The sequence below is a fragment of the Trachemys scripta genome, chromosome 15, assembly GCF_013100865.1.
Source record: "Trachemys scripta elegans isolate TJP31775 chromosome 15, CAS_Tse_1.0, whole genome shotgun sequence".
NCBI classification, from domain to species: Eukaryota; Metazoa; Chordata; order Testudines; family Emydidae; genus Trachemys; species Trachemys scripta.
The window spans coordinates 26,544,176-26,567,800 of NC_048312.1; the positions used below are offsets into that span (position 1 = coordinate 26,544,176).

The 23,625-nt window shown below is 47.5% G+C and overlaps 1 protein-coding gene across 1 annotated transcript in view; it reads left to right on the top strand.

The window, feature by feature from the left end:
- The window catches only part of AIFM3 (apoptosis inducing factor mitochondria associated 3), a 93,595-nt gene that overhangs the window by 4,562 nt on the left and 65,408 nt on the right, over positions 1 to 23,625 (top strand). The window contains exons 2-3 of the mRNA XM_034791414.1: positions 8,073 to 8,156; positions 8,292 to 8,508. Coding sequence (XP_034647305.1) covers positions 8,478 to 8,508 — 31 coding nt within the window. The 5' untranslated portion in view covers positions 8,073 to 8,156; positions 8,292 to 8,477. The remainder of the gene's footprint in view (positions 1 to 8,072; positions 8,157 to 8,291; positions 8,509 to 23,625) is intronic.

A 23,625-nucleotide genomic window follows, 5' to 3' on the forward strand; every position in this document is an offset into this window, starting at 1 on the left:
ACTTCCCAAAATATCTCCCTCCTTATCTCTCTACCCACTACATCTTGAAGAACAAAAAGGAGCAGTGGACTGAGGGAGAGATCTTGTCTGAAAGGGGATCAACTAGTAAGACTGTTGGGACATGTGATGAGAGAGACCTTTGCTTTGAATTCATGTAGCTTATTAAGTTAGGTATTAGTTGGGTTTTACTTTTTATTTATTGGTAACCAATTCTGATGTTTATGCCTCATTACTTGTAATCACTTAAAATCTATCATTTTCTAGTTAATAAATTTGTTTTATTGTTTTATCTAAACCAGTGTGTTTGGATTGAAGTGTTTGGGAAACTCCATTTGGGATAATAAGGTGTGTACATATCATTTTCTATTAATAAATGACAGACTTAATATGAATTGTATTGTCCAGGAGAGGGCTGAGCAGTATAAGATGCACATTTCTGGGGAAAAGTCTGGGACTGGAGAGTTTGCTGGTGTTGTTCTGCAGTGTAATTCATGAGTGGTTGGCAATAGCATTCATGCAATGTAACGGAGAGTAATTTACGTGCTGGAGGCTGTGCGGGAGCAGACCGGAAGTGGTAGCTCTCATAGCAAAACAGTGAGAAAAACACCCCAGTCTGGAGGATTGAGGGGACACAGCTGTTCATCAGTCCAGATTGTACCTTGGGTAATGTCTCAGGGCATGGGGGATAGGGGCTGCTGGGCGATGCTGAAAGAGACCAGGTGATGGTTGGAAAGGGGGGACTTGGCAATAGAACAATCAGAGAGAAAGCAGTGCTTGCTGAAGATCGAATAATTGAATGGCCATTTTGGTGAGTGGGAGAACTGAAGCAGGGCTTCAGGTCAAGAGAAGAGGTCAGAGTGAGAAAACATGCAACAATGGGGTCAGGTGGGCCATCAACATGGAAGCTGAAGAGACAGAGAATGAGTGATAGAGATTGCGAGGAGAGGAAGCCAGGAGCTGGGACAGGAGAGAAAGGCTGATGGGAAGGAGTTGGATGGACAGTAGATGACAGCAACATGGAGGGAGAAGGCAAAGGTGTGTCAGATGCAGTGCTGTTCAAAAGATGAGACCGTGGGAAGGGAGAGGCCAGAGGAGTTGGAAGCAGCAGGAATGGGGGGAAAAAAGTCTAAACATTCCATGAGTAGTTCAACTGACTCCCCTGTCATTCAGTCTCAGTAAAGGATCAAAATCTGGCGCTTTGAGAACATCAGCTAGAACATGCTATAGAAGATCAAGAAATACTATTGTTACTTTTATAATCTGATTTGAAATACCAAAGCACCAGGCAAATGGAATATGGTTGTTTCAAGATGAAAGACACATTTGTTGTTAAAATCTATTATTTCAGAAGCCCTATTTACATGGGGGCAAAGTTTTCAAATGTCCACTAAGTTTGCTTGCCTCAGTTTTGGGGACTATAATCCCCTTGGAGCAAAGAGGGTCACATTTTCATTGGCCAGCACCGGGGTCCTGGGACAATTTGAAGAGTGGTGGTGCTGAGAATTACTGAACCAAACTGTAAACCCTGCCTATGATGGAAACCACTTCAAGCCAGGAGGTATGGCAGCACCGCTGGCATCCCTAGTTCCAGCACCGATGCTGTACCTGCAAAGGACACATGATCCTGGATTTGCGTGCAGAAATCTGCACTTGCACAAGTGACTGAGTAGTTACACATGCAATTTCCTGTTTCTACAGGTAAACATGAGACTTATGGGTGTAATGGATTTATGCACAAATTTTGTAGGTGCAGCTTAGTCCCTGGTTGTTGATGTCCCTTAGTAAACCGTCCTGATTTGTTTTGCACACTCTGTCACAGAAATAGCCTTTTCTTGTGCAAAAGTCTAAAATTAAAAACTACAAAAAAGATTTGAAAATAATTCACAGCTTCAAAATGAAAGTTTCATTCTTACCATTTTGTGCGTTGTGAAATCCTTCAGTTCCACATAGTGCAATCTGACACCTGTGAAACTTTTCAATGTTTCTGTGTTTATTGATGCACCTTTGAGATCTTAATTGCATCTCTTGTTTAATTATTAATGTCAGAACATTTCCAGTCTATCTTGCAAAGAACATACTAAAGCTGTGGTATCGAAGGCTCTGTTAATGACCCTTTAGCCTGGAGAATATAAACTGCTGAAGCAGCAGCCAGTAAAACAATACTAATTGTTGCTTTAAACAATGTTCATGGGATACATCTCAGAAAAACATCTGAACGCATTAAATGGCAGCATGATAACATTTAGTGACAGTGAAGGTTGCGCCACAACCCTATCCACTGAAACCTTCACAGCAGAAGATAAGGGAGACGTCTCTTGGATTTCATGCCACAGCACGTCACCTACAGCAGTGTGGAAAACACTCCAACACTTGGCAAGGCTTTCACTTCCATTGCCCATGAACACCAAAAGCAATATCTCACTTGCAAACAGAAATCCAACTATCACCGATATGCAGTTGATTCATAGATTTACCCTCTATACTCTGGATTTGTCTCTTTCTGGCCAAACTAAAATCTTGCCCTGTCTCTCTGACATCTTCTCAAGGACATCCAGGCTTCAGCTGAAGCTCAACATGGCCAAAACAGAGCTCTTAATCTTTCCGTCCATGCCCTCCTCTCTCCCTCCTTTCTCAATCACAATGTACACGACCACCACGATATTCTCTCTGTCAATCAGGCCCCTAACCTGGGTGTCCTCTTCTACTCAGGGCTCTCCACGTCCTCACATGCAGGTGGTGTCTAAATCTTCTGGTTGTTCCTGCACAACATCTCTAAATCCAGCCTTTCCTCGCCATCTGGATTGCTTGGTAAACTGGGTGCAAGTAAACAATACGCATTTTAAGATGGCTAAATGTAAATCTGTACCTCTAGGAACAAAGAATATGTAGGTCATACTTAAAGGATGGGGACTCTATCCTAGGAAGCAGTGACTCTTTGAATGATTTGGGGGCCATGATAATCAGCTGAATATGAGCTCCCAGTGTGAAGCTGTGGCCAAAGCAGCTAATACGACCCTGGGATGCATGAACGGGGAAATCTCCAGTTATTTTACCTCTATATTTGACAATGCTGCAGCCGCTGCTGGAATCCTGTGTCCATTGCTGGTGCCCACAATTCAAAAGGATGTTGATAAATTGGAGACAGTTCAGAGAAGAGCCATGAGAATGATTAAAGGTTTAGAAAACCTGCCTTTAGTGATAGACTTAAAGAGCCCAAGCTCTTTAGCCTACTAAAGAGAAGGCTAAGGGGTGTCTTCGTTACAGTCTGTAAGTACCTACAGGGGGACTAAATATTTAATAATGGGCTCTTCAATCTAGCAGAGATCCAATGGCTGGAAGTTGAAGCTAGACAAATTCAGACTGGAAATAAGGTGAGAATAATGAATCATTGGAATGATTTACTGAGGGTCATGGTGGATTCTCCATCACTGAGAATTTTTAAATCAAGACTGGATGTTTTTCTAAAAGCTCTGCTCTAGAAATGATTTGGGGGAAGTTCTATGGACTGTGTTATTCAGGAGGTCAGACAAGATGATCGCAATAGTCCCAAAGAACTTCCCTGTATTCATTTCTACTTTAAATCCAATCGCTGTGCCTGAACTAGATCCTATCTATTAGAAAAACCTCCAATCTTGATTTAAAAATGTCCAGTGTTGGAGAATCCACCACAACCACTAAGTTGTTCCAATAGCTAATTGCCCCCCCTTAAAAATTTGCACTTTATTGCTAGTCTGAATTTGTCTAGCTTCAACTTCCAGCCATTGGATCTTGTTACAGTGTTGTCTGCTGGAGTGAATTTCAGCCATCCATGTAGGTACTTATATGATCAAGTCATCTCCTAACCTTGTCTTTCATAAGCTAAATAGATATGGCTAAGGGGGGAGGGTTGTGTGTTTGGGGGTGTTCAGTAGCTGGAGGGAGAGGGTTGCTTTTAAGTGTGTGTTCTGGTGGATTATTTGTAGCTGAGGGAACAGGTTTATGTTTGTTCTGGGAGGTGTAGGTGAGGGGGTGAGTTGTGTGTGTATTTTGGAGTTAGTGTATAGCCTGCAGGAGAGGTACTTGTGTGTGTTCTGGAGGGTTGTGTGTAGCTGAGGGGGGAGGGTTGTTCATGTGGTTTTGGGTGTGTAGATGAGGATGGAAGTTGTGTGTTGTAGGGGGTGGTTTATACCCGAGGGGGGGAGAGGGGAATGCATGTGAGTTTGGGGCGGTGTGTAACAGAGAGGAAGGGGTGTGTATGTATGTTTTGGAGGTGGTATGTGGGTGAAGGGTCCCAGATTGGTTGGTTTGTGGTGGTGTTTAGCTGAGGAGGCAGGGTGTGTGTGTATTTTGGTGTCTGTGTGTGTTTGTAGGTGGTGTGTAGCTGAGGAATGGGGTTGTGTATGTTTTGGAGATTGTGTGTAGCTAAGGGATGGGGTTGTGTGTGTTGTGTAACTGAGGGATGGATTGTATGTAGCTGAGGGGCAGGGTAGTGTGTGTTTTGTGGGTGGTGTGTAGCTGAAGAGCAGGGTAGTGTGTGTTTTGTGGGTGGTGTGTAGCTGCAGGACAGGGTTTCCTCTTCCCCTGAGGGGTAAGCTGGTGGTGGTGGGCGGCAAAGGAAGGAGTGACCTCCTTCTTGGTCTCCCCCATACAACCTGTCATTCCCTGGCAGGGTGTCTGTTCACAGCTCCTGCTATCTGTGGGGGAGGCTAGTGCAGCCCTGGATTGGGACACCCTTAGTAGGCAGTGAGTGTTGTGAACACATTTGCATTTGGAGGCGGTGGGATTTCTGCCACTTGTTGTCCTGAGTCAGCAAGGTCAGAGGCCAATTGCTCCCTGGAGATTGGGGCTCTGGGTGTGGACCCTTTGGCTCTGTTCTGTCCTGAAGACACAGCCCTAGTTCATACTATGCAGGGCTTTTTTGCCTTGGCCTCCAGGTTAGCCACCATTTCTTTGCATATGCTGTTTGCTATCTGACTCTGGCTATGAGTTGAGGCTGGGAGTGGGTGCTGGAGGCTGGGAGATCACCCAGACATTGTTTATAAGTAACCCTGGTTAGTTAAACCCAATGATGGTGCAACTCCTAACTTCACAGACTAGATAGTTTCAGCACAGTAATTTTTTTTTTTTAAATCACCTCACCCATCTTGTAAAGATAACAATGTACTAAGCACTTAGCTTGGAGATAACAAAGGGCATTTGTGTCCAAAAGACACACTTCACTCATTCAAGGATAGCCACACATGAATGGTATCCGTGTTTACTCCATATTGTAGGCAGCATGGGTAATGACACCGATAATCAAGGTTGCCTAACAGGATAGCCCCACCTGGGATGCCCTCTTGCAGGAGGTCATGGTATGACATTTACCTGCCTTGGTTTCCCTCTTTAGAGACCCCAGTAACTCCCCAACTGCTCTCTTGCCTCAGTAGTTCCCCTCATTGGGGCCAGTTTCTTACAAAATGTAATTTAAACTAGTTTCATAAAACAAAAGTCCCCAAACATACACCTCAGGGCATATAATCCCTAAATACCACACCCTCTAGTCTAGTCCATCAACAGAGCACATACCACGCTCGAGCATCTTCCACCCCATCCAGGCACTTCCTCAGCTCTCGCCTGTCCTTTTATCAGGACAACCACCCCACTGCCTCACTCTTCCCAGCAGCTTCTTGGCTGGGAGATCATCCTCACCAGGGGAGCATGCCTGACCTCCCCATGGCCCTCTCACTGGTCCCCTGTGTCCAGCTCCTCTGTATGGAGATATCAGTGGGTAAGCCCCTCTGCTGCTCCCCTGCCCTCTCACTGGTCCCCTGTGTCCAGCTCCCCTGGATGGAGATATCAGTGGGTAAGCCCCTCTGCTGCTCCCCTGCCCTCTCCAGCCCATGGCTTTGGTTTTCTGGCTTAGAGTCAATAGGCAACACCCTTTGCTACTCTCCTGCCTTCAGCTTCCCTCAAAGACCTCCTTCAGTTTCCTGCTCTCAGACAGCACTCACCCATTGCACACCAGACTGCAAGGCAGCTCTCACCTGGCTGACTCCCTAAGGCCTAGCTGCCATTTTTAAAGCCCAATTGGGGTCAGCTGACCAGTCACAGGTGCACTGACCTTTTTCCTCTTAAAGGACAAATGTCATCCTGTGACACCCCATTACTTAGAACTTTGCCAAACTTTAATCCTTTGGGCTGAAATGTCCCATGCTTGGTGTCTGCCTCAGATCAATTTTTTTTTTTAATTTCAGATAGCGTTATTCAGCCACTTCCCAGATTGAGATTATAGGGGGAAATATGTTGTTTTGTCCCTGTTTAAAAATATTTACAGTCTTTTTTTTTAAGAAGCTCTAGCACCCCCAGTCTTTGGAGCACGGACTTTACATTTTGCAGCAGGGTCACTGTGATATCCGGGATGTGCCTTTTGCTGCTCCTGTGACAATCCAGCCAAATATAGCCAAATTCTGTAAATTACAGTGTGCAGATTCAAAGCCAGCCAGGCCAGAACATTTCACCCACTTGACCCTGCACTGAGCTCAGTAACTTGCATTTGGCAAAAATGTCTCGATTGAACATATCAAGAGATGGAGACTCCACCTTGGTTAATCACCCTCACTCTTAAAATTGGTGCCTTATTTCTCATTTGAATGTGTCTGGTTTCAGCTTCCAGCCATGGGTTTTTGGTCTGCCTGTCTCTGCTAGATTAGAGAGCCCCTTACTACCTGGTGTTTTCTCCCCACGAAGGTGCTTATACACTGTAATCAATCACCTCTCAATCTTCTTTTTTGATCAACTAAACAGATTGAGCTCTGTGGGTCTCTCATTGTAAGGAGGATGAGTAGAGGTTTATTAGAATTCAGCAGAGCTAAATTCTCCAAAGATTCTGGCTGTGGGCTACAGTGGCCGAGCAGGACTTTCTGTGTAATTGCTCTTCCTGGCTGCTGGGGGTTGTTGTGAGGCCAGAACTGACAGCAGGGAAATTATCTTTCTTCTGGTCTCAATGCTACCCGCACCGGAGCTCACCATGGAGGAAGCTGCCTGTGCCCTGATTGGAATGCATAGGGGTAGGACAGGAGCTGAAGAAAGGGTGGTGGGATGGGAGCACAGGGAATAGTGACAGGAATCAGGGGTGGGAGAGAATAGGAACAGAGAGGGATGTCAGGGACAGGTTAGGGCACAGGTGCAGAAGAGTCTATATATTCCTCTCTGGAAGAACATAGGAATGAAGCCAAGTACTCTGAGTGCCTACGTTCCTCTGCTGTTAGCCAATAGCTGTAAAAACCACTGTGTATCTCATCCTGTTGTACTGACTGGTCCATATGGAGGATAACAGCCTGCTACTGCTATCAGTTACCTTACCTCAGTGGTAGAGGTCTGTGCTTTGAGTCTAAAGGACCCAACCCTGCTGTTGTCCCAGTATGGTTCCACATAACAAAATTTCCATTTTAATCAATTTGCTTTTTAAAAATATAAGACATTACATTTAAAAAAAATACATTAAAATAATGTTATGGATGGAAAGTCAAGCACTCGAATGTTAGGAAATGCTAGAATTAAGCTGTTCAGTCCCCATTTGGCCCTCTTCTACACGTCATACAATCTTTAAGTATGTGATCACACATGATTTATTTCCACAAGGTTCCTGCCTCATTCACTGCAGAGGGGATCTGATTGTGCACTATACTTACATACAGGGCAGAGCAGGGTGGTCATGGTTTACACCTCAGGGAGGGAGATTTGGTATTTAAGCTAACAGATAATATTGGCACAAAACCAAATGGGAATAAATGGGCCATGAACAAATTTAGGCTGGAAATTAGAAGAAGGTTTCTAACAATGACAGAAGTGAGGTTCTGGATCAGCTTCCTAATAGGAGTTCTGTGGGCAAACAACTTAATTAGTCTTAAGATAGAGCTTGATAAATTTATGAGTGGGGCTTCTGTTGTGGTTGGGAGGCAGGGCTTGGTGGGTCTTTCCAGTTCATGATGTCTTATGTTCCTAAAATCTCATGCTTCAGGACTTCAGCCAGTCACCTGTAGGGTCAGGAAGACCCCCCCCCCCCAACTGATGTATTAATATTTTTTTGTTTTTCTCTCCTTCCTCTGAAGCATCAGAAAAGGTCGCAGCTGGAGATGGGACACTGGACAGGGCGGCCAGTGCTGTGAGGTGGTACGGAACATTCTCTCTCTCAGGTGCTTGGCTAACTGGTTCTTAGTCATGTGCTCAGGGTCTAACTGATCACCATCTGTGGGGTTGGGAAGAATAAAGTATGTGTGTGAATGTATTCCAGTTATTAATTTTTAATTGAGCTTTTCCATTTAATGTAGGTTATGGAGGCAGCCTTATACGCCCGATGGCATGACTGGCCAGAAAGGACATGCCAGTCATCCTGGTGAGCTGATTGCTCACGTTAAGCCCTAATGATCTATTCCTTCTGGAGATTGGGCTGAAGCATCTACTAGCTGACTTGCCTCCTATTCCTGCTGTGATTCCCTCCTTCTACTTGGCGCACCATGGGCGGATGCTTCTCCAAACCCAAACCAGGTGACTGCTGTTCAGTGTTCCTCTAATCGTCACATGTTCGCCTGAGTAGCTGCAGATGAAACTAGGTCAGGCCCGCAGAGGTGCTCCATGGGGAGGCTGCTTCAGAGAATTTTAATTCTCTGCTCTTACACGGAGGATTACAGAGCAGTTAATCCGCAGAACATTCCATTTCATTTTCATTCACATGCAGTGAATTGTGTAAAACCTTTTAAAGTGCTGAGGGGTCGGGCGAAAAACTCAAATCTCAGTAAACTAGAGATAAAAAAGCTCACCGGGGTGTCAGTCGCAGCCTGGGACAAAGGAAAGAATCCAGCCTTGCTCTGAAAGACAGAGATTCAAAATCTAGAAGTACATTTCCCATTTGATTTGCCCTCACACATAAACTGCTCACTCCCATCCTGCTGCCCTGTACACTCCCACACAGAGCGGCTGTTCAGTCCCTTGTGGCCCACATCCACAAAATGATGGTGTGGTCTTCCCACATGCTTGCCCCACCTGAGGTTACTGCTGTATGCTCCCCTATCCCTGATCCTCTGCCTGATTCACAACACTACTGTATTCTCCCTCACCCCACTTTCAGAACTGCACTGCTCCCAGGCTCAGCCCCGAAGGCACCGCTGTACACTTTCCATCTGCCCCCCGGATCCTCATGGTGAGTGAAAACTCGTGGGGAGGTAATAGGTCCATTACGGACAAGGTCTGTAAATTGCTTCAAAGGAGCAGTGTGACAACCATCCTTAAAACAGGCAATCTTGTGGCCTGGCTCAAGAAACAATCTCAGCTCTAGTAACCTCATCAATTATTGACCAGCCTCAAATCTTCCCTTTTTGGAAGATCTTCCATAGTTGTATGCAGTGTTGTTGTAGCCGTGTGGGTCCCAGGATACTAGAGACACACGGTGGGCGAGGTGATATCTTTTATTGAACCAACGTCTCTTGGAGAGAGAGACAAGCTTTCAAGGTACACAGAGCTCTTCCTCAGGCCTGGGAACGGTGCTCACAGTGTCACAGCTAATTACAAGATCAAACAGATAGTCTTTAGCACATAGTCTTTATTCTTTTAGTTAGCACATCTTTAAAAATTTCATTATTTTAAGCTGAACTTATAATTTGGGGGGCCTGATTCATCATTTTTGAATTCTTGAAGCTGGCAATTCGGAGCATGGCATACACTGAGGTGACACTCTTTTGTACAATATTAGCATTCACAAATAATATAAATAAACCCCTTTATCTACTTTATTTTGTATCTTTAAAAAATACTCCAATTAGCGGGTTAGTTCATGTGTCCTTCCATTATATGTACCTGCAGAATAGTAGTTGCTTTGCCATGAGAGCAGCGGCGGCTCCAGGCACCAGCGCTCCAGCAGGGGCGGCGTGCCGGTCGCCGTGAGGGCGGCAGTCAGGCAGCCTTTGGCGGCGTGCCTGCGGGAGGTCCGCCGGTCCCGCGCAGGGCCGGCTCTAGGCACCAGCTTACCAAGCAGGTGCTTGGGGCGGCCACTTTGGAGAGGGGCGGCACGTCCAGCTGTTCGGTGGCAATTCAGCGGACGGTCCCTCACTCCTGCTCGGAGCGAAGGACCTCCCACTGAATTGCCGCCGCAGATCGCGATCGCGGCTTTTTTTGTTTTGTTTTGTTTGTTTGTTTGGCTGCTTGGGGTGGCCAAAACCCTGGAGCCGGCCCTGGTCCCGTGGCTTCGGCGGCAATTTGGCGGCGGGTACGCCGAAGGCGCGGGACCGGCAGATCACCCGCAGAAATGCCGCCGAATCTGCGTAACCAGCGGACCGCCCGCAGGCATGCCGCCAAAGGCCGCCTGACTTCCGTGCTTGGGGTGGCAAAAAACATAGAGCTGCCCCTGCATGAGAGAGAACTGATTTCTCATTCCTGACTATCTCAGGACTTAGATAGCAAGAGTCCTGGTCTTCAGTACAAAAGTTCCCCCTTTTGTTAGTCCAACAGAAGTCAGCCCTCACTGTTATTGAGTAAACAGAAGTACAGTCATATGTGACTGCTTAAAAAATTGCAAAACATTAGATCACATTCACATTAAGCTTAAGACCCTCTTTTAGTAGGTTTAAAAGGGGCTTAAAATATGCTGGAATGCAGTCCAAGTACGTCAAGCCAATCGGATTAAAAAAAAGTTAAGAAACTTGGTGTTTATAAACCTCTTATTTCTTAGAAATCTAATTTTCCTTGATCAAAATAGTTCTGTTTCCAGTCTGGACAAACCCAATTACCACGGAGCCCCAGACTCCAGAAAGGTACAGCAAAAGGGAACACAGCTCCCTACCTAGAGCAAAGGGGCTGTCCCAGAGGCACCCAGTGTGGCGCAGGGTGGGGTGAAGCAGTGAGTTGCCGGGATGGGGAAGAGGTGAAGTGGACCAGGGGGGTGCCATAGAGAGGAGCAGGTGGAGTGAAGATGGAAGGTTGTGTGGGGAGGTGAAATGGAGCCACACTGAAAGGGGGTGGGGTGGAGGCACCATGTGGGAGAGTGGAGCCATGAGGCACAGGGAGCAGGTGGAGCTGAGAGGTGCAGTGCGGGGGGAGGGTCTGGGAGGTGTTCTGAGGGAGAGGGATGAGGGGGAGCTGAGAGGTGCAGTGCTGGGGAGGAGCTAAGAGGTGCAGTGCGGGGGGGGAGCTGGAAGGTGTTCTGAGGGAGAGGAATGAGGGGGGCTGAGAGGGGCAGTACAAGGGAGGAGCTGAGAGGTGCAGTGTTGGGGGGAGCTGGAAGGTGTTCTGAGGGAGAGGAATGAGGGGGGCTGAGAGGTGCAGTGTGGGGGAGGAGCTGAGAGGTGCAGTGCGGGGGGGGAGCTGGAAGGTGTTCTGAGGGAGAGGAATGAGGGGGGCTGAGAGGTGCTGTGTAGTGGAGGGGACAGATGAAGCATCCATGGTACCTTTTTGCTAGGGACAATTGTTTTGAAAATTACTTTAGTGATACTGGTTATTGTGTGAGCCGCCACATTTTTGTGAAGTGCTGCACTAGTTAGCACCTTATGGAGCTGTCTAGTGTCATATGCTGTCGTACTGGTTTTGCATAGCAGTGGTTCTGAACCTGTGGTCCATGGACCCAGACTATGTCTAAAGGGTCTACAAAAGACAGATTGAAAACTAACTGAACAGAATTCTACTCTCTATACAGACAATAGATTTCCAAAGGAGCCCACACCTCCATCGAAATGTTTTAGGGGTCCGTAAATGAAAAAAGGTTGAGAACCACTATTGTATAGTGCCATGGATTTGTTGCTCTGCCTGTTAATTCAGCAGATAGGGAAGTACGTACTCCCACATATCTGCTCACGAAGCTCCTCCTTTGTCCATGGAGACTCATATTTGCATGGGTTCTTTAGGCCATGTCTGTACTATAAAATTAAACTGACCTAATGCCGGTCGGCATATAACCGCTGCAGTAATTATATTGCTTGTGCACATCTACACTTCGCTCCTTGTGTCGGCAGTGCACGTGTATCGATTGTACTGTCAGTGTGGGGCATTGTGGGGCGGTTCCTCAAAGCCAGTAACAGTCAATGTAAGCAACGCAGTGTTGACCTAACCTAACTACATTGACCTTGACGCTACGCCACCCATGAAGATGGAGTTATTAAGTCGGCGTAGTGGTGCAGTTATGTCAGCGAGAGTGAAATTTGGGTGTAGACACTTCCAACTGACCAGCAGTTAATGTGCTACAGCAGGTTCCACAAGGCTGCATGACCATAGTGTGAAATTATCTATTTTTTACCATGACTGTGCCGTGCCTTATGCACAATACTCATTTTGGAGAGTAGCAGAGCTTTGATCCACCAAAGCTCTAGGCGGTCTCTTAGGCCATGTCTACTATAAGGAATGTTTGTACAAAAATTGCCACAGGTGCTACCTCTGGTAACACCAGTACTAGCACTGGTGGGAGCGCTAATGTAGATGGCTTTCAGGCTCTGGCAGTTGTTTTCAGTGTCAGTTAACACTGCTGAAGAGAGTAAGTCTAAATGTCAAGATCCTGAACACTGCTGCTGAGCTGGAAAACTTTCTATACGAGGCCTCCCATCGGTGCAATTACTGGTGCAGCTGAACCGGTGGTAACATTAGTGAGAATTTTTTTTACTCAAGTTCCCTAGTGTTGATAAAGCCTTCATAAAAAAGATGAAGGTCCATCTTTGTAGAGCTGGCAGCTAATGTAGGCTTTGCATGATGAGACAGGCCCATTTCTTGGTTTTACCTCTTCAGTGCTGTACTGAGTACGCGGTATGTACACCACGCTACAGAAGGATTGAAGAGAGGGTTGTTTACAGACTTTGAGCTCTGCTCAGAGGTAAGGTGTGCAAATATTACGGCCTTTGCACTGTAGTAGGAACGTGCGATTGGGCGTGCGCAGGTCTTTGTTCATCAAGAGCTCCTTGAAAGAGGCCCCTCTCAGGTGGGTGAAACGAAATTGGGCAGGAAGAGAAGAACTCCGAGGAGGTTTGTATGGGAGTAAAAACCAATTTGGGTTTGTGATGTGGAAATATCCTGACAGAAAAACACTATGTAAATATGTAAATAGTTAGATGGGTCATATAGGGCATCACCCTTTGGGACTCCATAGAGATGATGGGCGGAGCTGAGACAGGAGTGTTGTCATGTTGGGTGTTGGGCAATCACACCTCCTCATGGAAGTTGTTGGGCAGGATAGCCAACTTCCATTCAGGTCAAGTGAGGGAACAATGACATGCCCCTTTGGCTAGTGAAAGCTGAAACAGGGACTAGGCCACATACAAGCCTGGGCAGTGGCTGTGCCGTGGCTGTGCCATATGGTCCAAGGGGTTTTCCAGGGGATCTGTTAACAAATGCTGGGGCAGGGGTTTGACTGGATTGCAGCTGTATGTCTGTGTGTGTGTGAGAGAGAGAAGAAGCAGAAACACCACCGAAGCGCACAGCGAAGGCAGTAAGGAAGCCCTAGCCGCATCCAGAGAAGGTCTTGTAGCATGACCTTCAGAAAAGATGAAAGAGAGCTTGTGGATAAAGGGATGGAGCTGGAAAAAGGCTTGCCACTGAGAGCAAAGACTCTGTCTCCATCTGTTTGATTCCTACTGTGTTCTGGGAAACAGGACCGTGTGCATTCTTTGTAAGTAAACAGGATTGCATCCAAGAAATACCTGACTGCATCAATTTCTTATGCTCACAAAAATAAGCTGCTGGACCCTAATTACTGGCTAACCACTTGAGTCAAAAGCAGTAACAATACTGTATCTGGGTCCAATACTTGCATGGTGTTTCTGTACCATAGATAGGGATGGATATTTCTCCCAGGGGTCTAGCTGGGTAGCAGAGCCTACACATCTAGGCAGTGTGTTTTTACATGAAGATAGCTAACTCAAGATAACCATCTTGCTGTAAAATCAGTGTGGAGACAAGGCACAGTAGTTTTTAATTCCAAGTAGCTAGTCAAGGTATATTCCAGGTGGTGCTATAGTGTGGATCTTGACTAACTATACCAAGGTAAAAAGAGCTGCATCTCATCTCCACTGGGATTTTATATCAAGATAGTCATCTGGAGTTAGCTCTCTCAATGAAAGAACACACCTTTGTTTGCAGTTAGGCATAGCCACAGGGCAGGGATGGGAGGAGGAGATGCCTCTGTCTAACAGTCACCTAACAGCTTCCACTTAAGGGCTGTTAAGAGATAGTGCCAAGCCCACTAGCCTTAATGGTTTTAGCCTGACCTCCTAGGCAGCCCCTAAACTGGTTTGAAGAGGGTGGATGAGGAACGGCATCATGATCTGCACCCACCTGATACAGAATCCAGCGAGGAAAAAGGAAGGTTGTGTGGCTTAAATAAGACCAGACTCTGAAGAGGAATCAGACAGAACTAGAATGAGACCAACAGAAGAATCTGGGCTTTCTAAGAGTATGTGAGTTGGGTCAGTTCTGTTCTTGGAACTTAACAGAGAAGTCTCTCTCTCTCCAATTGTAGAGAACATAGGTGGTTGGTGTATGTGGAGTAGTGTACCCAGGTCCTGATTTAAGAGTGGGAGAATTGTGAGATTCTACCCTGACAGAGGCCTATCTTCTGAAGGGGTGTGCTCAGCGAGACCAGAAAGGCACAGAGCTGCAGCTAGCCCTGTAACTATGGCAATGCCCAGTTCCTTTTACAACAAAAGAGAATGGGGAATTTACACCTCTGAGGAGATTTTGAGACTCCAAGTCTAAATGTTTGCTCAATAAGTTACATCTTTCTATTTCATCTTAGAGTTAACTAGTGCAGTAACACCTCGTTCTGGAAATCTAGAAATCAAAATTCTCCACTAGAGGACACGTCATGCCTATTCACTTCTGAGCAGATGCTCTGCATGTCATGTCAACCAATAAGTCCATCAGGGGCCACCAATTTCTGCATTCACCCCCACTTTTGTCTGTCTAGAACAACAGCAGTGAGGGATGATCGTCTCTTGACCAGTGACAAGGGCCAGAAATCCACATGCACATCACTGCGCCTCTCCACGTCAGTTGACATGTCAGCCGTGATGCAGCTCAGAAACACAGCAGGGGTTTGGGGATTGTGCTGTGATAGCTTCCGTTACCTCTCTAAGACTGTTATCATGGTCTCCTGCTCCTCCCGCTCCAGAGGCCTCAGTCATAGTCCAGGGCTACACTAGTGGGGGGGGGGAGGGCGACCTAAGATACGCAACTTCAGCTACGCAAATAGCGTAGCTGAAGTCGACGTATCTTAGGTTGACTGACCTTGCCGTGAGGACGGTGGCGAGTCGACCGCTGCCGCTCCCCCGTCGACTCCGCTTCCGCCTCTCGTGAGCTGGAGTTCTGGAGTCGACGGGGAGTGCGACCGGGGATCGATTTTATCGCATCTACACGATCCGGCGGGTAGTGAAGACCTGCCCGTAGAGTCCCAAAGGAATCAATTCTCTTCTGCAACTGGCTCCACATATGTGTGAAGTTGCTAGGGAAGAATATGAAATAGTAGAGACTAATATACCAGCAATACACTAATAATAACTAGCCCTACATCAAGGGCAGCTCCACTCCACCATGTCCTCCCTGCCTGCTTGTGTGCCACCCAAAACTCTCCACACACGGCCCCCTCCTTCTTTTTACCCTGGGATAGGGGTGTAGCTGTCATAAAAGGCTTCAGAGCTGCCAGCGCAGAGTTCTCCTACACTGGGAATTCACTGGCCACCTCCTGCCACTTGAAGGCCACTTTGTACTGTGGTCTTAGCAGGCCGGAGATTCAGGCCTTTATCTTTATCTTTATCTTTATCTTTATCTTTATCTTTCATTTTGTAATCCTTTGGTTTATGTGGGAACACTCTGAAGAGTATCGGTGACGGAGTGTACAAACCCCACACTCGAGAGCAAGGGATTAAGGAGCAGCTCTGGGCCCAAGTGGCCCTGCCCAGCAGCACTTGCAGAGCCTGCACAAGCTGAAGAAGAGAGGTTCAGAAGGGGACAAGCAGGGGGAGGGAACAGATTGGTGCTCTGGGAAATAATAGCCCAACAGCTCCTGTATCCTGAGACCTGACACACCAAGCCTGCAAAAGAGACTGGTCACTGTTTAGGAAGGCCAGACACTATTTTTCAGTTCAGTTCTTTAATTTGCCCTGGAGGGGCGGGGTGTGTGTGTGGGGAAGGGGAACTCAGGTAAGAAGTGATCCTGTTTAGCCCTCCAAGGTCAGAACTTAGCTATCCACTGCTGGGCCCTGGATTGCGGCCTGGTGGAGAGTGTGGGCCTGGGCTCCCCTACCAATCCCTGAAGGTGGGACGACAACAGGAGTCTACTCTTCAGTGGGCAGTCCAGCTGGGAAAGGCCCTCAATACACAAGGATCCAGACCCCTAGTCCCAGAGCTAAGGAGAAAATCCTGAAGCCCTTGTGGGCACAAAAAGATCTCTGCTATTGGATTTTTCTCTCTGTATATCCCAAAAGGGCTGGACTAGAATGTATGACCCGGCTGGAGGACTGAGCTGCAAAAGAAGGGACCAGCCCCAGAGGACAGAGCTGTGGATGAAAGGTGGACCTCTGGTCATGCCCTGTCTGACCACTAGGCTGCACAGCCAGTGAGCGTCACCTTTCACAGCTTCCCAGACAGACTTTCGGCCTGTAGGAAATCTTGTTCTGAGCTGGTTGAAATAAAGGCACCAGGCAGGGGCACTTTATTTTCACACATTCCAATGATGTGTCTTCTTTACCTTTGGCCTGTGACAGCCCCCGTTTAGCCTGTTTTCAGTCCATTTTATATGTGCTATTGATTGTTTTACAGTCAAATGCTTTACAAAAATGCAATATTATATCAAACCTGTTTCCTTTATCAGTTAACTTATAATCTTGCCAGAGGACAATTTTCAAACTTATTTAACAAGAATTATTTTCCAGGAAACCACATTGATTGCCAATAATTATATTCCATAAGTGTATATCGGAAAATCCCCGTTTGCCCTTCACAATGTTTTAGCTTAGGAAAAAGTCAGCTGACTGTGCAACTGACGTGAACTGAATGAGTTAATGAAGTTCACTTGGAACCCTGCAAAGAAAGTTGCTCACAGCCAGAGATTTTTAAATTGGTAAAGTCTGGCACATTTGCTTGAAGGTAGCTACTGCAGCAGTCAGTTATAATAATGTGAAAGAAGTTCACAATCCGTCTCTTCCAGTGAGTCAACATGGAAACATTGGCCTGAGAGAGAGAGAACAAGCATGAGAATGATGCTATAAACTGGGGGTTGGAGCGCTCACCCAGGATGTGGGAGATCCAGGTACTCCCCCTGCTCCATTGACTCGTTTTAATTATTGTTCCACAGCGGAACAGCTTCAGCAGGAGAGGCTGAGGGATTCCCAATCTCAGAACATCCCATATTCCAGTGGGTAGGATCACAGGCACAGCCTTTTCAAAGTGGCGGGGGGTGCTCGATCCCTGTCTCTGTCCCAGGCCCCACGCCCACTCTACCCATTCCCCCAAAGCCAAAGCCCCACTCATGCCTCACCTCTTCCCTCCCCCGCTCCATCCTCACCCCACCTCTTCCCGCCCAGTTCCACCCCCTCCCCCCAAGCGCACCACGTCTTCGCTCCTCCCCTCCAGAGCCTCCTGCATGCCGCAAAACAGGGAGACATGGGGAGGCGCTGATCCGCAGGGCCCACTGCTGGGCACTCAGCACCCACCATTTTTCCCCATGGGTGCTCCAGCCCCAGAGCACCCACAGAGTCGGTGCCCATAGTTAGGATACTCACCTGAGCAGCGACAGATTCCTGTTCCAATCCTTTCTCCCCCTCAGGCAGAGAGGGGATTTGAACCAAGGGTCTCCCACATTCTAGCTGAGTGCTGTAACCACTGGGCTAAAAGTCCTTCTCCTCCGTCATGTTGTGTGAGCACACCTGGGGCCTGGCCCAATAAGTAGCCTCTGAACATGCCCACACCTGGTCAGCTGAATGCGTGTCCTTCCCCCGTTTTGTGAATCACTCTGAGGTTTAGGTGGGAGACAGGTGCCCGGATGCCCAAAGGAAGGCAGTAGGGCGCATACCCAGAGATGCCTCAGGAACTCTGACTGAAAAACTGTATGGTTTGGCAGCGGGGGCTGGGGTAGGTTGTGTCTTGAAATCAGGGGTGCCAGAACAAGGGGGCCAGAGGGCCATGGCCCCATTACTTTTAAAAGTGCACTTTTTACCGGCTGTAAGGGCGAGTGATGGGGGGACGGGGCTGAGAGGAGTGAGTAGAGGCAGGATCTTGGGGGGGAAGAGGCAGCACAGGAGCGGGGCCGTGGGGGAAGAGGCGGGGCGGGGTTGGGGGCTCAGGGAGAAGAGCCGATGTGAGGCAGAGCCTGGGGGGAATGGGCACCACGATGGCAGGGACTCAGGGGAAGGGGCAGTGTGAGGGCAGGGGCTTGGGAGGAAAGGGTAGTGCGGGAGGGTGGGACCATGTTTTAGGCACCAGTCGACCCCCAATTTTAGGGAGCTCCCACCGCTCCTGACCGAAGTGCCAAAACAGGGACTTAGGTACCTAACTCCTATTGTGCATTCAGGCCATGGAAACTGCTATACTGGGTCAGACCATCAAGACTGGTAATTAGTGTCCATCCTCTGCTGAATGCCAGTACCTAATACTTCAGGAGAAGGTGAACCCCACTTTCATGCATCTGCCATGCTGGAGATGGGAGCGAAGTTCCCTTCCAGGACCCTGAATGATCAGTTCCATACCCTGAAACGTGAGGTTGGATTAATCCTGTCTAATCATGCATGACTACAAATATTATTGGTCAGAATTACACAGCCCTGTTTTAAAATCAAGCAGCAGGGTTGGACTTTGTGACCTCTTGTGGCAGTGAATTCCACAGCTGGGCCACATACTGTGTAATGAAGTATTTCCTTTATTTCTTGCCGTTCTGCTGGCTGTTGTTAAGTCATTGAGTGACCCTTTGTTCCTGATATGGAAAAACACAAACAATAGAAACTCACAGCTTGATCGGACAAGTAGCTGCCCTCAATTTAATGTGGGAGGGTGCGGGGAGAGGGGGAAGGCAAATGTTCCTTAAAGAGAAAACCTGCCCTACATGCTCAAAAACTCTAAGGTATATAGTCCTTAATCCCCCTTCTCTCACCGCCACCTCTGCCCTAGGAGAAATACCAGTTCTGAACAGCAGCCTCACTCCCCCCATCAACACCACCAGTGCAGCCCGCAAATGCCCAGATAAACTGCAGACCCTGGAGGGGTTTCAGGAACTCTAATAGGAAAGGGGAGGTCACACAGAATCAGGGTATTTACAGCCCTCACCTGGAGCACTCCTGGTCTCCAGCCAAGGCAGAGGGACCTTTCTCCATTCCAGGGGAATCAGTGGTTCCCCAGTAGGATAGAGCAATGGGTTCTTTGTGCTCCGGGGTCTAATGGCAGGTCTCAGCCTGCTTTCCTCCAGAACTGCGAACAGTGAGGTGCCGCCATCGAACCCTCGGGTGAATACATGAATATGTAACTTCTAGGACATGAATAATAATTGAATTCAAAAGGAATCACGGTCCAAGAGTGGTGAGAAGAAACAACACTTTCGTAGGGGGCAGAATAGGGCAGCAGTCATCTGCCTGCACCCATAGCACTCGTCACCCCAGCACTAGCTCTGTTTTCACACACACCAGAGTCTCCCTAAGGACCATTATGGGCATGTCTGACACCTCCCCTTTCTGACATTTCTTGGCCCTTTCTCCATTCCCCTCCTACGGTTGAGCTGCTTTCCGTCAGGCTATACTCTCCCCTCCTGCTTCCTATGGCTTTCTCTACTCCCCTCCACCCCCAACTCCTCCACAGTTTCCCCTTGGATTTCAATGCCTGGCTTACCCGTGTTCTTCTCACTCTCCTGCCCCCTGCAGCCGTAGAGACTTCCCTTTCCACATCAATGCCCCATCTGGCGCATTAGCAGCTCCCTTCTCACCCTCATTTCCTCCTGTGATCTTCAGTCCTGGATCCACTCTCCTAAATGGTCATTTGACCTGCTTCTCACCCAAAACTCTTTGAACCTGTGTGACACAGAGGCCCATTGGTGGTTCACTGCTCTGTCAGCAACTCATCAAGCCTGACATTCCACACCTAACACACTGTTCTCATGCGATATACCCAAAAGGTGGCGTGTAAGATATCGCTGGAAAACTAATTACTCGCTGATCATTAATATTCTTGCAGGAGGTGTGGGGGGGGGGGGAGGGGTGTACAAAGAGTTATGGATATGTGCTAGAATTCTGTTCTTAAAATGTGTTTGGCAAGCAATGCATAAACCCAGTCTGCCCTAGACAAAGGGACGTGTATTTGTTTGTCGGACCTGCTTGGTTGTTAGGCAGAGACAATGAAAGCACACTCATATAAAAGCCATCGATCTATTGAGTGGGGGAGATAGCCTATAACTATAAAGACCGGGGGGTCTGAACCTCAAATGATAAGTAATTAAATCAACTGATTGTATACAATGACTGTATTATAAAAGGTTTCAGGTACAGTCTCTGCTGAAAGCTAATGACACACTGGTGATTAATACCATAGTGAAATCTGTGGATTAACACTATGCGAGGAAATATGGATCCTCGCTGATATTATGCTTAAACGTCTGTGACCAAACACAGGGAGAAACAGGTTTTCTTGAGGGAAGGTAGCAGTGTGGAATCAATACAATGGAAGCCCCGTTTACATAAGAATTGGCAGGGTGATGGGAAGCCCACGGGAAAGGAAGAACAGCATGAGGTCATCCTGAGTCTGGGGACAAAACAGCGAGTTAGGGAAGATACAAGGAGAGAGAAGACGCCATCCTGGCATCCGTCACTAGACGGACACAAGGAGCCAGAACCTCTAGCAAGATGAGAAAGATGGATCCTTCTGACAAGGGGTTTGACATCTCTGGAAGAGAAACCTGCTTAGGCAAAGATCTTTCACCTAGGAAGACAAGAGAAACCAGCACCTTGGGCTTCTGTGGAAGGTCCTGATTAAGAGAAAGTCAGCAATGGCTGGGAAGAAAAAGATTAATAAGAAATCTACCTTGAACCAAAGCTGTAGCTTGCTGAATTAAGTCTTAACCGCTAGAAAGTGTATCTTTCCCTTTGTGTGTTAGTAATTCTTTCTAACTTTATTCCTTCTACTTGCTATCACTCACCTACGTCCTTTTGTTAATGCAGTTGTTTTATTTTTACAGGGCTGTGCTTGAAAGGAAGGGTGTATTAACAGCTTATTAACGTAACTGGGGTAATGTGCTTTTGCCTCTTTAAAGGAGCAAACAAACATTATTTCTGAGTGGTCCAGGACAGGGCTGGACACTTCAGGGCAGACAGTTTTTGGGAAATTCAGGACGGGGGGTGTGCTGGGGTCACTTAGCTAGTAGTGACCTCAGTGCAGGCTGCTGGAGTCAGAGTTGCTGAAGCAGGGCTGCTTATCACACAGACATTCAGTGAGTGCTTGTCTGATAGCTGGGAGAATCCAGACAGGGAGCGCCAGCCGCAGAGCCTTTTAAGGCGCTCAGGGTTACAGGACAGGTGGTAACACAACCTCTCACTAGTCTGGGTTGCACCCCAAAATGTGACACCCCACCCCTCCACCTGGGCCTTCTGCAACCTCCAGTCTATTGATGCCTTTGACTCAGACCTCTCAGTGCTCTCAGCTCTCTTCAGTACACAGTTGTTCTCTGCCTGCACTCTGCTCTCACGTATCCTTGATTCCCATGCCACATGCACCCACTGCCCTGGCTCACTCTCTGAACACCATTGGTGGGAGGCCCATGATCTCACAGACTTCCTCCGTGACAGATGTTTTCTCTCCTGCTTCAGCTCTGGCACCTCCCTATCCAAAACCAATACTTTGGCCCCTCACTGCCTCCCATGCCCACAGTCCTGCCACTTATCTGCCGTCTCTGGCCCTGCCTCTTCCTCTGTCTCTGCATGGGATCTTGCTGATTTGTCCAAAGAGAAAAATTGACACAATCTGCTGAGTTCTCTCCTTCCCTCAAGCACCTTCTCCCCATCCCTGACTTGGAGGTCTTCTACCTCTAATGCCCCCCAAGTCCCAGTGATCCTATCCCTACCCACCTCCTTAGCGCCATTGCCTTCATGCTCACTGCGTCCCTCACCTTGCTTATCAACCTCTCATTGTTCTTTGTCCCTACCTCTTAAAATATAAATATGCTTTGCTCTCTCCTACCCTCAAAATAGTCTTTGATCCTTGCCGCCTCTCTAGTGACTGCTCCATCTTTCTCCTCCCCTTTACCTCTAGACCAGGCACCTTCTAAAACTATACAGAACTCAGACGCTCCTTGCTTATATTCTCTTGCCAAGATTTGCCTCCTCTCAGATCCTTCCACCCCGCTCTGCCAGTGCCCCCAGTATTGGCACTTCATTTCTCAGATTCCTGCCCAATCCTCTCTGTGACTTCATGGCAGGACCTCCCTGAGCTCAACTGCAAGGCCCCTACCCTGCCCAATGTCTGCCATGCTCCCACTACTGTGAATTGAGGTGACACATATGCAAGTTGCCCTAATGTTCTTCCCCTTCTCCTAACCACTATCTACCTGTCTGTCTGCCCTTATATTGTGAGCTTCTCAGAGGAGAGACTGGAGTGTTTGGAAAGTGCCCAACATATACTGGACACTAATGTAAATAATAATAATAAAGGGAGGAATCAGAGATAAAAAGGAAAGCATGGGAGGTGAGGGCACCAGATGTATAAATTGGTAAATTAACCTACAGCAGTAATCGGATTCTCTTCCCTTCAGACAAGGAGAACCCCACAAACAGTACGTGACTGCACTCTATCAAATCAGCACAGACACCTGGGCAATGCTGAGGACTGCTCAATGGATACCTTGGCTTGATGGGTAGCTAGCTGCAGCCAAAGAGGCCAGCCAGATGTTGGGATGCAGTAGGATACATGAAATGTAGAATGTATATGTTTGGTGTTGGGATACGTGAAAAGAGGCCTGCTTGTCTGGCAGGGAGGGAGAACAGCCAGGTGAAAAGCTGAGTCAGCAACCTGGTCAGGTGAACACCTGGGTCAGCAGTTCAATCCGGTAAACAAATGAGTTAGCAAACTAATCCTAGTGTTAGGCACAAAAGTGTTTATACCCTATGTAATGGATAACTGTGTAATAATATCTTTCTGAGTACCCGAATGAGGCTGTGCACTTTCATTTAACCCTATGCGGTGCCCTGTTTCGGTGAACTGATCACTCACTGAAGCAGCAAATAAACGACATATTTCTTCAGCTCAAGAATCTGTCAGTGAACCTGTGTGTTCTGGGTAGCGGGAAAAAGAACCGGTCAGCAGCTGCATAAGGAATAGGATGGAGAATAATACAGAAAATATTCAATGCCTTTATACAATCAATGGACCAGCCTTATCAGGATAGTAGGGGTAGGACTGGTCTCCCTGTCTCACCCAGGATAGTGCAGAACTAGAGGGGTCTGATAGAAGAGCAATGAAAATGATCAGTGGGCTGGAAAAAGTGTCTTATGAAGAGAGAGTGGCAAGACTGGGATTGTTACCTTAGAGAGGAGACAAATAAGAGTGGATATGATCAATGTTTATAAAATAATAGATTCGTAGACTTAAGGTCAGAAGGCACTATTATGATCATCTAGTCTGACCTGCACATTGCAGGCCACAGAGCCTCACACACCCACAACTGTAATA